Here is a 16,872-nt window from a genome sequence, read left to right on the forward strand (position 1 = left end):
CGTCCAATCAGGCGGTGGGCAGAATAGGAGAGGACCAATCAGAACAGAGTGGGCGGAACCGAGGTGTAACATGGCGGCAGTACGGCTACTGTCACTGCTGAGACCTGCACGGAGGTGAGAGGGGGAGGGGCCATCGCCCCGATACCTAATATCGCCGTCCCGACATCATCGCCCCCACACAGACACTCTACTGACCAGTCCCAGCTCCAGGCCAGCACATGTCAGGGCCCCGGAGAATGCGGCCACACTGCACTGGACACAGGGTATAGGTCTATGCTGTGTGGTGATGGCGCAGCCGTCACTGCTAGGCAGGATACTGACCCCCAACATGGATCCCTACACTGATCATTGACCCCCACCAACACGGCTCCCTGCAGCTGAGATCACTGAGCCCCTCATAATCTTTTACACAGATCACTGATCCCCAACATAATCATTGCCCCCTAAAGAGATCACTGACCCACAATAGCCAACACAGGTCACTGACCCCCTTATGGCCTCTTACACAGATCACTGACCCCCGCAACAGTGAACCCTAAACAGATCACTGACTCGCAACCAGGACTGTAACTAGGGTGGTGCGACCAGTGCCATGGCGCAGGGCAGGGGGCGCTGTTTGGGCCTGTCACTTTTCCTATTATCAGTCTCACTTGTAGCTTCCTCTTCTGTTATACCCAGCATCTCCTGGCCTCCCCTATCTCTTCCCTGGCCCTTCCCCATGAGGCCATGGCCCTCTCTCAGGTGCACTATATTATGTCCCTATTTATCCCCAGCATCTCCTGGCCTCCCCTATCTCTTCCCCATGAGGCCACGGCCCTCTCTCAGGTGCACTATATTATGTCCCTATTTATCCCCAGCATCTCCTGGCCTCCCCTATCTCTTCCCTGGCCCTTCCCCATGAGGCCATGGCCCTCTCTCAGGTGCACTATATTATGTCCCTATTTATCCCCAGCATCTCCTGGCCTCCCCTATCTCTTCCCCATGAGGCCACGGCCCTCTCTCAGGTGCACTATATTATGTCCCTATTTATCCCCAGCATCTCCTGGCCTCCCCTATCTCTTCCCTGGCCCTTCCCCATGAGGCCATGGCCCTCTCTCAGGTGCACAATATTATGTCCCTATTTATCCCCAGCATCTCTTGGCCTCCCCTATCTCTTCCCTGGCCCTTCCCCATGAGGCCATGGCCCTCTCTCAGGTGCACAATATTATGTCCCTATTTATCCCCAGCATCTTCTGGCCTCCCCTATCTCTTCCCTGGCCCTTCCCCATGAGGCCATGGCCCTCTCTCAGGTGCACTATATTGTGTCCCTATTTATCCCCAGCATCTCCTGGCCTCCCCTATATCTTCCCTGGCCCTTCCCCATGAGGCCATGGCCCTTTTTCAGGTACTCTAGCTTATGTCCCTATTTTAAAAATGGGGGGGTGGGGAGCGCCAATACTCTCTCTGGCATAGAGCACCAAAAAGTCTCGCTTCTGCTCTGCCCACAATAGCCGATACAGGTCATTGACCCCCTTATGGCCTCTTACACAGATTACAGACCCCAACATTGGTCCCTAAACAGATCACTGACCCACAATAACTGACACAAGTCACTGACCCCCAATATGACCCCTACAGCCGACACAGGTCACTGACCCCCTACAGCAGACAGGTCACTAACCCCCAACATTGCTCTCTAAACAGATCACTGGCCCACAATAGCCGACAGGGGTCACTGACCCGCAACATGACCCCGACAGCCAAAACAGGTCACTGACCCCCAACACAACATCCTGCATCTGACACAGTTCATTGACCCCCAACACGACTCTCTGCAGCTGACACAGATCACTGACCTACTCATTACTCCCTACAGGCGTCATATATCACTGACCCCCAACACGACTCTCTGCAGCTGACACAGATCACTGACCCCCCCAACACGACTCTCTGCATCTGACAATGATCACTGACCTACTCATTACTCCCTACAGGCGTCACAGATCACTGACCTACTCATTACTCCCTACAGCCGTCACAGATCACTGACCTACTCATTACTCCCTACAGCCGTCACAGATCACTGATCTACTCATTACTCCCTACAGCCGTCACAGATCACTGACCTACTCATTACTCCCTACAGCCATCACAGATCACTGACCCCCAACACGACTCTCTGCAGCTGACAATGATCACTGACCTACTCATTACCCCTACAGGCGTCACATATCACTGACCCCCAACACGACTCTCTGCAGCTGACACAGATCACTGACCCCCAACACGACTCTCTGCAGCTGACACAGATCACTGACCCCCAACACGACTCTCTGCAGCTGACACAGATCACTGACCCCCAACACGACTCTCTGCAGCTGACACAGATCACTGACCCCCAACACGACTCTCTGCAGCTGACACAGATCACTGACCCCCAACACGACTCTCTGCAGCTGACACAGATCACTGACCCCCAACACCACTCTCTGCAGCTGACACAGATCACTGACCCCCAACACCACTCTCTGCAGCTGACACAGATCACTGACCCCCAACACGACTCTCTGCAGCTGACACAGGGCCTACTTCAGACCCGCTCGCGAGCGCAGGACGCTCGCATGCGGGTCGATGGTGCCCTAATGCGCATTCGCACGACGGAGGGAGCTCCGTCGTGCGCATGCGCGAGACCCGCATAGCGACAGCCAAGCTGTCGCTCGGGGTCTCGCACCAAAGGGGGCGTGCTGTCGATGGTGACTGACAGCATGCCCCCTTTGGTGGGCGTGCCGGGGGCGTGGCTGCCCAGACGGAGGCGTTCCCATGGGAACGCCTTCCGTCTGGAGCTGGCCCCACTGACATCAGTAGTGATGTCAGTGGGAGTGATTTTGGCTCTGATAGAGCCAAAATCACTTCAGGGCTTGCGGCCACGAGACCCTACCGCAGGGTCTCGTTGCAAGCCCGATGGTCGCGATGGTCTTGACCATCGCGACCATCATCATGGATGCTTGCATAAGCTGTGGGTGGTAACCCACAGCTATGCGAGCGCCCAAGAGGCCGCTCCATTTTTAGGTAGGAGGGCCCTGATTCAGAGTGAGCGCTCTGGTCAGAGCGTCCGGCTCTGAATCAGGCCCACAGATCACTGACCAACAACATGGCTCTCTGCAGCTGACACAGATCACTGTCCCCCAACATGGCTCTCTGCAGCTGACACAGATCACTGACCTACTCATTACTCCCTACAGCCATCACAGATCACTGACCTACTCATTACTCCCTACAGCCATCACAGATCACTGACCTACTCATTACTCCCTACAGCCGTCACAGATCACTGACCTACTCATTACTCCCTACAGCCATCACAGATCACTGACCTACTCATTACTCCCTACAGCCGTCACAGATCACTGACCTACTCATTACTCCCTACAGCCGTCACAGATCACTGACCTGCTCATTACTCCCTACAGCCTTCACAGATCACTGATCAACAACCCGACTCTCTGCAGCTGACACAGATCTCTGACCCCCAACATGGCTCTCTGCAGCTGACAATGATCACTGACCCCCAACACTGCTCTCTGCAGCTGACACAGATCACTGACTCCCCCCACACGACTCTCTGCAGCTGACACAGATCACTAACCCCCCAATACGGCACTCTGCAGCTGACACAGATCACTGACCCCCAACACACGGCACTCTGCAACTGACACAGATCAGTAACCCCCCAATACGGCACTCTGCAGCTGACACAGATCACTGACTCCCCCCACACGGCACTCTGCAGCTGACACAGATCACTAACCCCCTAATACGGCACTCTGCAGCTGACACAGATCACTGAACCCAAACATTGACCCCTAAACAGATCACTGACCCACAACTGCTGATGCAGATCACTGAACCCCAACATGAACCCTTTAGCCGACACAGGTCACTGCCCCCCAACATGATCCCCTACAGCCAACACAGGTCAGTGACCCCAACTTGACCCCCTGTTGCTGACACAGATCACTGACACCCAACATGACTCCATACAGCCTACACAGATCTCAGACCCCTTATACCCAGCACAAATCACTGACCCATAACAAGACCCCCTGCACCTGACACCGATCACTGACCCCTCCGAACATTAACCGCTATACCCAAAGCAGATCACTGACCCCCAACATGACTCCATACAGCCGTCACAGATCACTGACCCACTATACCCTGCAGAGATCCCTGACCCCCTATACCCAGCACAGATCACTGAACCCTAACATAATAATGATCATTCAGCCATTCCTGTAACCGGTATCTGTATCACCTGGCAATTCTTGACCAAAAAAAAAAAAAGGAGGGGAAAATAAAGGTTACACCACTGGTGGATAAGTCCATTCAATGAATCACTATGTAGGCAGCGCTAATCAAGTTCAAAGCATGGAGTCCGCAAATATGTTCAATCATCTGAGATTACAGCATTCGGGAGTAAGAAGTTAGCGATGAAATCCCATTATCCAATGCCCAATTGAAGTTTGTTCTTTGCTAGCCTGCAAAGACCGTACGTCATATGCAGATTCAGGAATGAGCAGCTGGAATACTGAGGAGATGTCTGCTCTATCCCGTATGTATACACCTGTATCAGTGACCTCTTCAGGTGTCTGAGGGTGAGAAACATCATTTACTCATCTGCCACTGAAAGCGCAGTACTACCCTCTGATGGGGGTCACACAGATCCAGAGACTTATGTCATGTTTGTTATTCCTAAATGATAAGCTTTCCCTGTGTTTGTGACCTCAGACTATTGAACATTCTGTAAACATTTCCTGAGTATTTACACCCATTGTGTGTCTCCAGCAGGAGCCTGCTTTCCTCACTGATCACGTGTGAGCCACCTGCACGATGCCTGTCTCAGACTCCGGCAGACGGAGAAATCCACCTCACGGAGAGCTGCCTGAGAGTAAGAAACATTTCCACCATCCACGTTATACCGGCCACATATAGGACATAACATTACTGTCTGACCTCCTGACCATTATACCGGCCACATATAGGAAATATCATTACTGTCTGACCGTTATACCGGCCACATATAGGAATTATCATTACTGTCTGACCGCCTGACCATTATATCGACCACATATAGGAAATAACATTACTGTCTGACCGTTCTACCGGTCACATATAGGAAAAATCATTACTATCTGACCGCCTGACTGTTATACCAGCCACATATAGGAAATATAATTATTGTCTGACCGTTATACTGGCCACATATAGGAAATATCATTACTGTCTGACCGCCTGACCATTATAACGACCACATATAGGAATTATCATTACTGTCTGACCGCCTGACCATTATATCGACCAAATATAGGAAATAACATTACTGTCTGACCGTTCTACCGGTCACATATAGGAAAAATCATTACTATCTGACCGCCTGACTGTTATACCAGCCACATATAGGAAATATAATTATTGTCTGACCGTTATACTGGCCACATATAGGAAATATCATTACTGTCTGACCTCCTGACCGTTATACAGGCCACATATAGGAAATATCATTACTGTCTGACCTCCTGACTATTATACCGGCCACATATAGGAAATATCATTACTGTCTGACCTCCTGACCATACCAGCCACATTTAGGAAATAACATTATTGTCTGACCGTTATACTGTATGTGGCCGGTATAATGGTTAGGTCAGACAATACTAAAATTTCCTATATGTGGCCGGTATAATGGTTAGGAGGTCAGACAATAATGATAATTCCTATATATGGCCGGTATAACGGTCAGGAGGTCAGACAGTAATGTTATTTCCTATATGTGGCCGTTATAACGGTAAGGAGGTCAGACAATAATAATATTTCCTATATGTGGCCGGTATAATGGTTAGGAGGTCAGACAATACTAATATTTCCTATATGTGGCCGGTATAATGGGTAGGAGGTCAGACAATACTAATATTTCCTATATGTGGCCGGTATAATGGTTAGGAGGTCAGACAATAATGATATCATCATTGTCTGGTCTCCTGACTGTTATACCAATAGGTACCCTATTCCATACCCACAGATTCAATAAGAATAACATAGAAGGGAGATGTATGCCAAGCAGTAACACAGAGATGATATTTCTAACTGCAGAGGCTACGTGAGGTCACCAGCGGTTCTGAGTTCCTGAGGCTCCAGGTGGAGAGTGGAGGTTGTTCCGGATTTCAGTACAAATTCTGTCTGGACACAAACGTGACTGAGGAAGACAGGTGAGAGGGAATAGATGGAGTAAGGTGGGCAGAATTGGAAGTAGGAAGTTATGGACTGGAGTCAGATATATTCTTCCATGGATCCGGGGGAGAGGAGAATTTATCTGTGAGATTAAACACAGAATGTGAGGAGCATTATTGGGGTTAGAGGACACTGTAATGTAATGTTAAGGGATAACAGTGAGAAGCCTATTAGAACTTGGTAATGTGGATACTGGGCTGTGTAGTACAGAAGTTGGAATGTTACTGCAATACATTTAGCAGGGTCCGGGAGTGCTCTGATTTGGGGAGTGCAGGTGTCTGGTTATGCAGTGATGCCAGTGTCTTGCTGTAGGTGCTCTTTAAAGCAAGTATTATTTATAATATATGCACTAAGGTGAGTATCATGACTAGGGAACATGGTAAGGTGGGTATTAGGCTAAGGGAATGTGGTAAGGTGGGTATTAGGGTTAGGAAACATGGTAAGGTGGGTATTAGAGTTAGGAAACATGGTAAGGTGGGTATTAGGGTTAGGGAATGTGGTAAGGTGGGTATTAGGGTTAGGGAATGTGGTAAGGTGGGTTTTAGGGTTAGGGAATGTGGTAAGGTGGGTATTAGGGTTAGGGAATGTGGTAAGGTGGGTATTAGGGTTAGGGAATGTGGTAAAGTGGGTATTAGGGTTAGGAAACGTGGTAAGGTGGGTATTAGGGTTAGGAAACCTTTTAAGGTGGGTATTAGAGTTAGGAAACATGGTAATGTGGGTATTAGGGTTAGGGAATGTGGTAAGGTGGGTATTAGGGTTAGGGAATATGGTAAGGTGGGTATTAGGGTTAGGGAATGTGGTAAGGTGGGTTTTAGGGTTAGGGAATGTGGTAAAGTGGGTATTAGGGTTAGGGAATATGGTAAGGTAGGCATTAGGGTTAGGGAATATGGTAAGGTGGGTATTAGGGTTAGGGAACGTGGTAAGGTGGGTATTAGGGTTAGAAATTATGGTACGTTGGGTATTAGGGTTAGAAAATATGGTAAGGTGGGTATTAGGGTTAGGAAACATGGTAAGGTGGGTATTATGGTTAGGGAATATGGGTAGGTGGGTATTAAGGTTAGGAAATCTGGTAAGGTGGGCATTAGGGTTAGGGAATGGTAAGGTGGGTATTAGGATATAGAAAACCTGGTAAGGTGGGTATTAGGGTTAGGGAATATGGTAAAGTGGGTATTAGGAAACCTGGTAAGGTGGGTATTAGGGTTAGGAAACATGGTAAGGTGGGTATTATGGTTAGGGAACGTGGTACAGTAGATGTGTGGGACTATAGTATAATAATAATTTCTACTTCAGGGTCCATAGGGGGTCCACAGGGTTGACCTTGGGGTTATAGCTGGAACAGGATCCATGGGCACCACACAGTTAAGCTTTTAGCTCCCAGGATGCACTTGGGTCCTCCTCTATACCCCGCCCCCGAGCCACAGGCACCTCAGTGTAAGCTGGTGCCCGGCCGGACTCGGTCACCGCGCAGGGGGGCTGCAGGAGCAGCCCCCAGAAGCTTTTTATTTTTCTAATAGATTTTATTTCTTTTAGTTTCTCTTTTTACTACAGACGGCAGCGAAGGGCTGTCTGTACAGACGCCCACGCTGCCGCTCTGATCCCCGACTGGCGCCGCGACGCCAGTACTGATCTGGGGATTGCGGCGGGAGGACAGAGTCCGTACTAGCCGGACTCTGTCTACCTCCCAGGACTGCTGCCGGAGTCGCCGGGGATTCAGGTAAGCCGCGCGTCGCTGGCTAGCAGCGGCGCGCGGAATACCTTAAATGCAGTCCTTTAGCCTCCGGTCCTGGGGACAGACCGGAGGCTGCTGGCAGTGGCGGCGGGCCCCCCCCATAACCCGTGGGACCACTAGACCACCAGGGATAACCGGCAAGCGGGAAGCCAGCATCCCTGGGGTTAATGGCCAGCCAGGGGAGGAAGCCTTCCCTGTTCAGCGGCTCCTCCCCTCAGCTCAGCGCGCTTTTCAGCCTGCATGTCTAGCGTCCCTGAGCTGCAGTTCACTCGGCCACTCCTCCTCTGAGGTCTCCAGCGGCCATTTTCCCAGTGGCAGTGCAGATCTCAGGGAGCATGCGGACCGGTCCCCCTGTGTACCTCTCCCCTGGTTAAGGACAGCGTACACAGCACTATAGCCCTCCCAGACACTGAATCTGGGCAGGTTGATTGTAGTGTAAAGGTGCAGTGAGTATATCTTCCTGCATGGTATGTGACTTTTGCTAGTGCTGCCTGTCTGTGCTTATTTTCCGCTTACTGTCAGCTTATACCTATCCCTTTACTTCTCCTACGGGCCCTACAGGTGTGTGGGGGAGGGGCGTTTCTACTGACCTCACTTATATAGACCACGTATTTATGAGGTCTGTCACATACAGTTGTGTGCTACTCAGTGCCATATTGTGGGCTGTTGTTCAGCACACCGGTGAGTGCATTTTACTTCTACCCTGGTGCCAGATATATAATATATTCTGTCATGTCAGACGAGGAGGTTGAGCGCTCAGTGGCTCCGGTGTTGGCCTCCTGCGGACGCTGTTCTGCAGGAGTAGATAGGGTGCCAGGTGGCTCCTGGCCCATCCAGACCTTCTCTGGCGCAGGAACCACCGTGGGCGATGTTTTCTCAAGTGCTGGTGTCTATTGCGGACCGTCTGTCGGTCCCGACTGCTCTCCCTACTAGGGCGGTGCCCCAGCCGACCATCCCCCATTCCCCGGGTGTCCCGCAGTTATTGCGGAGTCCTCCTGGGTCTCAATCAGTTGGTCCCTATGCGGGGTTGCCTATGTATATACAGGCTTCCCCTGTGCCGCAGCAGCCTGTGGTACCTTTTCAGGCCCCTATGGCGACGCCTCCACCATGGGTGGATGTGCTCTCCAACTCCGTGCAAAATTTGGCGGCCGCTTCCTCGGCTTTTCAGTCAATGTTGCAGACTAACATGCCTTCTATGATTTCTAAACGCCCACTCATGACACGGGCTGATCAGGTATCGGACTCAGAGGGTTCCTCAGATGATGGGGAGGTCCCTGATGACACTGACTCGGACGCCTCGGTCCAGGAAATGGATACCAAGTCGTCCATTAATGTGCGAGCACTAGTTAGGGCGGTGCGAGCTATTCTTCTTATAGAGGATGAGGCACCGGTTCCTAAGTCGAAGTTTCCTAGTTTCAAAAAGACTAAGGTGGCTTCTGCGGTGTTTCTCCTGTCGGATCAGTTGACGGATCATATGGCGGTAGCTTGGCAGGCGCCCAGTAAGAGATTCCTTCCTCAGAAGCGGTTGGCTTCTAATTACCCCTTCCCTGAGGCACATTGTAAAAAATGGGAAACTCCACCGGCGGTGGATTCCCATGTCACCCGTTTAACTCGGGGCGCCACCTTACCATTACCGTCGATATCCTCGCTGAAGGATCCCACGGACAGGAAAGTTGAGACTTGCTTAAAGTCTATTTACTCCCTCTCCGGGGCGGTGGCCCGACCGTCCATGGCCATCTCCTGGGTGGCCAAGGCCATTGAGGGGTGGGCCAATGCATTGGAAGATACCTTCCCAGACGACGCTCCGGATGTCCAGCGGGCGTTGTTGGGACAAATGAGGGACGCTGCTTCTTACATTGGTGAAGCTTCTTTAGATGCTAGTCTGCTGACCTCGCGGGTATCGGCTGCAGCGGTGTCTGGCCGCCGATCCTTGTGGTTGCGGTCCTGGAGAGCGGACTCTGATTCAAAGAAGGGTCTGGAGGCCTTACCTTTCAATGGTGAATTACTATTTGGTCCGGACTTGGACAAAATAGTGGACACCCTGGCTAAATCCAAGTCGGCCTTCCTCCCTTCGGCGGCACTGCCTGCTAAGGTTCGGAGTTCGGCTTTTCGTTCCTTTCGGGTTCAGGGTAAGGCGAAAGGTCAGTCCTTCCCGAGACAGTCTGCGAGTAAGACTGCCTCTAAACCCAAGAAGCAAGTCTGGAGTGCTCGGCGCCCTTCTTCCAAGCAGGAAGATAAACCTGCGGCCTGATGGGACGGGCCTCCCTCTGGGGGACCTCAGAGTGGGAGGCCGACTTCTTCTATTTGCCCAGTGCTGGCACAATACCACCACGGATGCCTGGGTTCGAGAAGTGGTCTCCCAGGGGTACGCCCTGTCTTTTCGGCACAGACCACCCCACCAGTTTTTCTGCACAAGTCCTTCTCAGGACAGGACCAAGGCGTTACAGGTTCAGGAGGCTATAGAGTCCTTGCTGAAAGCAGGGGTCATTGTTCCCGTTCCTCTATCACAACGAGGGACGGGGTATTATTCGTCTCTGTTTCTGGTGCAGAAACCCAATGGTTCTCATCGCCCTATCCTCAACTTGAAGTCTCTGAACAGATTCCTCAGAGTTCCCAAGTTCAGGATGGAAACGTTACGTTCCATCATTCTGGCGATGGAACCGGGGGATTACATGGTGTCCCTGGACATCCAGGACGCCTACCTCCATGTTCCGATAGCATCTTCACACCAGCGGTATCTGAGGTTCGCTATCCTTCAACACCACTATCAGTTCCGGGCGCTACCCTTTGGTCTCTCCACGGCACCGAGGGTGTTCACGAAGATTATGGCGGTCATGGCCGCACATCTTCGGAACCAGAATGTACGGCTGCTGCCGTATCTGGACGACCTCCTGTTGCTGGCGAGCTCCCCAGAGGTACTGCTTCAACATCTCCACCTGACGATCGCTTGCCTGCAAGCACACGGGTGGTTGATAAATTGGAAAAAGTCCTCCCTGATTCCATCTCAGCGGATGGTTCATTTGGGAGCCCTGCTGGATTCGCGTCAGCAAAGGATCTTCCTGACTCCGGAGAAGGTCGCCTCCCTACAGCTGCGGATACACAGTTGCCTGAGCCGTTGCCGCCTGTCGGTCCATTCGGCTATGAGAGTTCTGGGGTCCATGGTGTCGACATTCGACATGGTGGAATTTGCCCAGTTCCATTCCCGGCCCCTGCAGGGGCTGATTCTATCAGAATGGAACGGGTTACCTCACCGGATCCGCTCTCAGATGCTGGTGTTGTCTCCGGACGTTCGGCAATCTTTGGCTTGGTGGCTTCAGACAGCTCATCTGGTCGAGGGGCGCCCATTTTGGATCCCGGACTGGGTCCTGCTCACGACGGATGCCAGTCTCCGGGGTTGGGGGGCAGTGACCGGCTCTTTGTCGCTTCAGGGTCGTTGGTCAGCGGAAGAAGCACTTCTCCCCATCAACATCCTGGAACTGCGGGCAGTATACAGGGCCCTGCAGTCGTCCGGCCCCGCTCTTCACGGAACGGCGGTACAGGTGCAGTCCGACAACGCCACCACGGTGGCGTATATCAACCACCAAGGCGGAACTCGCAGTCAGGCAGCGATGTCGGAGGTGTCTCGTATCCTGACTTGGGCGGAGGGTCACATTCCGGCGATCTCGGCGGTCTTCATCCCCGGAGTCCTCAATTGGGAGGCGGACTTCCTCAGCCGTCACGACGTGCATCCCGGGGAATGGTCGCTTCACCCAGAGGTGTTTCAGCTACTCGTGGACAGGTGGGGACTGCCGGAGCTGGACTTGATGGCCTCCCGTCACAATCACAAGTTGCCCGTTTACGGGTCAAGGACAAGAGACGCAGGCGCAAGTCTGGTGGACGCGCTGTCGGTGAAATGGACGTTTCACCTGGCGTATCTGTTTCCTCCGCTATCCCTGCTTCCTCGGGTTCTGCGGAAATTCAAGCAGGACGGCGGCATGCTCGTGCTGGTAGCTCCGGCGTGGCCCAGACGTCCTTGGTACTCCGATCTCAGGAGCCTCTCCATCGACGCTCCGTACCTTCTTCCTCAGCGTTGGGACCTGTTGTCTCAGGGGCCCTGCCTTTACCCGGATCTGGGTCGGCTGTCTTTGACGGCGTGGCTCTTGAGACAGCCGTCTTGAGGTCTCGGGGCTTCTCCGGTTCGGTTATTGGTACCATGCTCCGGGCACGCAAGCCTGCTTCAGCACGGATTTATCACAGAGTGTGGCACACTTACTTTCAGTGGTGTGAGTCCAGACATTATGATCCTCAGGTGTTCCGAGTTTCTAGGATCTTGGAATTTCTTCAGTCAGGATTGGATCTCGGCTTACGCCTTGCATCTCTGAAGGTTCATGTGTCCGCCTTGTCCGTGTGGTTTCAACGGCGGATTGCAATACTACCAGACGTTCACACCTTTTTCCAGGGTGTTCTCAGGATCCAGCCTCCCTTTGTGCCTCCTGTGGCTCCTTGGGACTTGGCGGTGGTGCTACGGGTCCTGCAGGGTCCTCCGTTTGAGCCTCTTGAGGCGGTGGAGCTCAAGTGGCTGACATTTAAAATGGTTTTTCTCCTGGCAATTGCTTCGGCCAGGAGGGTGTCTGAATTGGGGGCGCTTTCCTGTCGCCCTCCTTTCCTGATTTTTCACCAGGACAGAGCGGTGCTCCGCACTCGTCCTGAGTTTTTGCCCAAAGTGGTCTCGAAGTTCCACATTAATCAGGAACTTGTTGTGCCAGCTTTTCAGTCCCCTGGTCTTTCAGCTGGTGAGACTTCCTTAGATGTGGTCCGGGTGCTTAGAATTTATGTAGACCGGACGGCTTCGGTTAGGAAGTCTGATTCCTTGTTTATCCTCTTTGGTTTTCACAAGAGGGGTTGGCCTGCCAACAAACAAACATTAGCCCGTTGGCTTCGTTCCGTTATTTGTGAGGCTTATGCACAAGAGGGTTTACCTGTGCCAGCCTCTGTTAAGGCTCATTCCACTCGTTCTGTGGGTCCCTCTTGGGCTGCTAGACGTGGCGCTTCTGCTGTTCAGCTGTGTAAGGCGGCCACTTGGTCTTCTATTCAAACGTTTTTGAGGTTCTATGCGTTTGACACCTTCGCCTCTCAGGATGCTTCCTTTGGGCGCCGGGTGCTCCTTTCAGCACAGGAGCGTCCCCGCCCTTAGTTGAACTGCTTTGGGACATCCCCAAGGTCAACCCTGTGGACCCCCTATGGACCCTGAAGTAGAAAACAAGAGATATGGTAAGAACTTACCTTTGTTATCTCTGTTTCTACGAAGTCCATAGGGTCCACAGGGCGCCCGCCCTGACGCACCTGGCTTCAAATGGGCTGTGTGGCTGGTCACCGGTTTTCCGTCTCCTATTGCTGTGAGTATGGTTTCTTGTGTGTTCCAGTCTTCCTTCTCTCTGTTCCATATTCTCCTCTGGCCTAGGCTGCTTACCAACTGAGGTGCCTGTGGCTCGGGGGCGGGGTATAGAGGAGGACCCAAGTGCATCCTGGGAGCTAAAAGCTTAACTGTGTGGTGCCCATGGATCCTGTTCCAGCTATAACCCCAAGGTCAACCCTGTGGACCCTATGGACTTCGTAGAAACAGAGATAACAAAGGTAAGTTCTTACCATATCTCTTGTTATAGAATAATATAATAATAACAGTAAGGTAGATGGTAGGTGAGGTGGGTATGAGGATTAGGGAATGTGGGACTATAGTAAGGTATATGTGAGAGGTATGAGGATTAGGGAACATGGTACAGTAGATTATGTGTGGGACTATAGTAAAGTAGATGTTGGGTAAAGTGAGTATTAGGGTTAGGGAACATGGTACAGTAGATGTGTGGGATTATAGTAAAATAGATGTTGCGTAAAGTGGATATGAGGATTAGGGAACAAGGTACAGTAGATGTGTGGAACTATAGTAAGGTAGATGTGAGGTGGGTATGAGGATTAGGGAATGTGGTGCAGAAGATGTGTGGGACTATAGTAAGGTAGATGTGAGGTGGGTATTAGGGTTAGGGAACATGGTACAGTAGATGTGTGGGACTATAGTAAAGTAGATGGTAGGTGAGGTGGGTATGAGGATTAGAGAACGTGGGACCATGGTAGGTGAGGTGGGTATGAGGATTAGGGAATGTGGGACTATAGTAAAATAGATGGTGGGTATGAGGATTAGGGAACGTGGGACTATAGTAAGGTATATGTGAGGGGTATGAGGATTAGGGAACGTGGTACAGTAGGTGATGTGTGGGACTATATTAAGGTAGATGTGAGGAGTATGAAGATTAGATTAGATATGAGGAGCATGGTATTAGGTTTAGGAAGAATGATGATGGATGTATTAAGGTAAGTATTTAGGTATTATGGTTTTGTAAAGTGAGCATTAGCGTTAAGGAGCGCTGTAATGTAGAGATAAGGGAATTGATGAAGTAAAGTAGGTATTTAAGATTATGTAGTTTGGGTATAATGATTAGGGAGTGTGGTCAAGTATGCACTAAGGTTACATGAGGTGTATTTTGTGGTTAGGGAATGTGGTAAAATAGATGAGGAATATGGCAAGGTAGACATTAGGGTTAGGGACATGGTATGAGCTTAGGTTAGGAAATTTGCTAAAGTAGAAATGAGACACTTGTAAAGATAGGTGCAGATGTGACCACATACACGTATCCTCAGATTGCTCCAGACAGCCCTGTTTGGTGCACCACGGACCTGCATGCAAAAATATAAATAAATGTATTTGCCCCCCTCTCATTACCTTCTTCCTACACTTATATTGCTTCTATTTACCCTGATGCCTCCACGTGCTGAGATTTGTTTGTCCACCAATTCTTTTTATTTATTCTATTGTATATTATATGCGCTTATTTCATGTTCCTGGTCTGTGAATTGGGCCGACAAGTTTGTTCTGATTGTTTCAGAAGTCTTATTTATTGTTTGATTTATTCAGCAACTGTATTTATGTCATGTTTTACTTATTTTTTCTTTCTGTTGACAAACTCAATAAAGATTTACTTGATAAAAAAGTAGAGAAGGTAGGTATGAGGGTTAGGGAGCGTGGTAATATAGATATGAGGTACGCTGTAAGGTAAGTATGAAGGATAAGTAAGGTGGGTGTAAGGACAAGGGAACGTGGTAAAGTAGAGATGTGGGATGCGGTAAAGTAGATATTCAGGTTATGTAAACTGTGTATGAGGGTTAGGGAGCGTGGTCATGTAGATATGAGGTATGCTGTGAGGTAGGTATGAAGGAAGAGGTAAGGTGGGTGTAAGGACTAGTGAACGTGGTAAGGTAGAGATGAGGGATGCGGTAAGGTATATATTCGGGTTATGTAGGGTGGGTATGAGGATTAGGGAGCGTGGTAATATAGATATGAGGTACGCTGTGAGGTAGGTATGAAGGAGAAGTTAGGTGGGCATAAGGACTAGGGAACATGGTAAGGTAGAGATGAGGGATGCGGTAAGGTAGATATTCAGGTTATGTAAACTGTGTATGAGGGTTAGGGAGCATGGTAATATAGATATGAGGTATGCTCTCTGAGGTAGAGATTAAGGATAAGTATGGTGGGTGTAAGGACTAGGGAACATGGTAAAGTAGAGATGTGGGAAGCGGTAAGGTAGATATTCAGGTTATGTAAACTGTGTATGAGGTTTAGGGAGCGTGGTAATATAGATATGAGGTATGCTGTGAGGTAGGTATGAAGGAAAAGTAAGGTGGGTGTAAGGACTAGTGAACCTGGTAAGGTAGAGATGAGGGATGCGGTAAGGTATATATTCGGGTTATGTAGGGTGGGTATGAGGGTTAGGGAGCGTGGTAATATAGATATGAGGTACTTTGTGAGGTAGGTATGAAGGAGAAGTAAGGTGGGTGTAAGGACTAGGGAACGTGGTAAAGTAGAGATGTGGGATGCGGTAAGGTAGGTCGGGGCCACAGTATTTGTAGTTTTGGTATTGGTGTAAGGAATTATTTTTATTATCCTTTAATTATATGGCGCCACAAGGGTCCCGCAGCGCCTTAGAATATCAAATGAGCAAACAAGAAAACTGTTATTAACAGCACAAAGCAAAGTAGGACAAGGACACGGTTTATACACATTGCTGCATTAGCGATCATAACACTCAGATAAGCATCAGGGAGTCAGCAACCAAGTGTTAGATAGTACAAGCAAGGGAAGGAGAAGCACAAAAGGGAAGAGGGCCCTGCTCTTGAGAGCTTACATTCTAAAGGAGAGGGATGGACAGACAGACAGGGGTGACACAGATTGGGGAGACAGCGAGGAAGGAGCACGGAGCAGTGGGTTAGGATGAGAGCTGGAAGGCTTTGATAAATAAAGAATGTGAATAAAACTGATTATATCACAGGAAAGTGAGTTTGGTGCTGGGGATATGGATTCGGGCCATGTAGAATGATATTAACGTGGGCGTTAGGTTAAGGAGAGCAGTGGGTGATGTTGGGCTGCAATATGTGGGTCTGTGGGATAGCTGGTATCATGGTTGGAGGACACAGTACGCTGCACTTTGGGGCTGGGGGACTCTGTAAGGGGACTAGTCTATCAATGACGCCTTTTGCTTGGTCTGCAGAGTGTTTGGAGTGGATGGCGCCCTCGTGGTGGTGGATGTCCAGAGTCTCCAGCTGGTCAGAGGAAGCACCATTGAATATTGTGAAGAGCTGATCCGAAGCTCCTTCCAACTGGCACACAACCCCCAGGCTGAGCAAGGCTGCTCTTGTGGATCCTCCTTCTCCATTAAGCTGTGACCCCGATATTATGGACTGACGCCTGTGAGGAATATGGGGGGTCCGTGGTCTTCTTATGCTTCAGTCACATAAGATTCCCCCATCCTACCCGCTTCCCTGTGTAAATAAAAGTGTATGATACCTCC

The 16,872-nt window shown here is 50.4% G+C and overlaps 1 protein-coding gene across 2 annotated transcripts; it reads left to right on the forward strand.

Annotated features, from left to right (window-relative positions):
• Nucleotides 1-9: 9 nt before the first annotated feature.
• Nucleotides 10-16,872, forward strand: ISCA2 (iron-sulfur cluster assembly 2). 2 transcript variants are annotated; one of them, XM_088447497.1, is made up of 4 exons: nt 10-114; nt 4,828-4,927; nt 6,130-6,245; nt 16,573-16,872. In XM_088447497.1, the coding sequence occupies exons 1-4, from the start codon at nt 71-73 to the stop codon at nt 16,745-16,747; spliced, it is 435 nt and encodes a 144-aa protein (XP_088303623.1). In that variant the 5' UTR covers nt 10-70; the 3' UTR covers nt 16,748-16,872. The 2 variants fall into 2 exon arrangements, with proteins under 2 accessions (XP_088303623.1, XP_088303622.1); XM_088447496.1 differs by having other exon boundaries at nt 11-114; nt 4,825-4,927.

This window comes from Taudactylus pleione, unplaced genomic scaffold (assembly GCF_031769625.1).
Source record: "Taudactylus pleione unplaced genomic scaffold, aTauple2 ptg000433l, whole genome shotgun sequence".
NCBI lineage: Eukaryota > Metazoa > Chordata > Amphibia > Anura > Myobatrachidae > Taudactylus > Taudactylus pleione.

Coding starts and splice junctions, on each gene's coding strand:
- ISCA2 (XM_088447496.1), top strand. CDS start 71: ATGGCGGCAGTACGGCTACTGTCACTGCTGAGACCTGCACGGAG. Junction 115..4,824: donor CTGCTGAGACCTGCACGGAG/GTGAGAGGGGGA, acceptor GTGTGTCTCCAG/CAGGAGCCTGCTTTCCTCAC. Junction 4,928..6,129: donor TCACGGAGAGCTGCCTGAGA/GTAAGAAACATT, acceptor TTCTAACTGCAG/AGGCTACGTGAGGTCACCAG.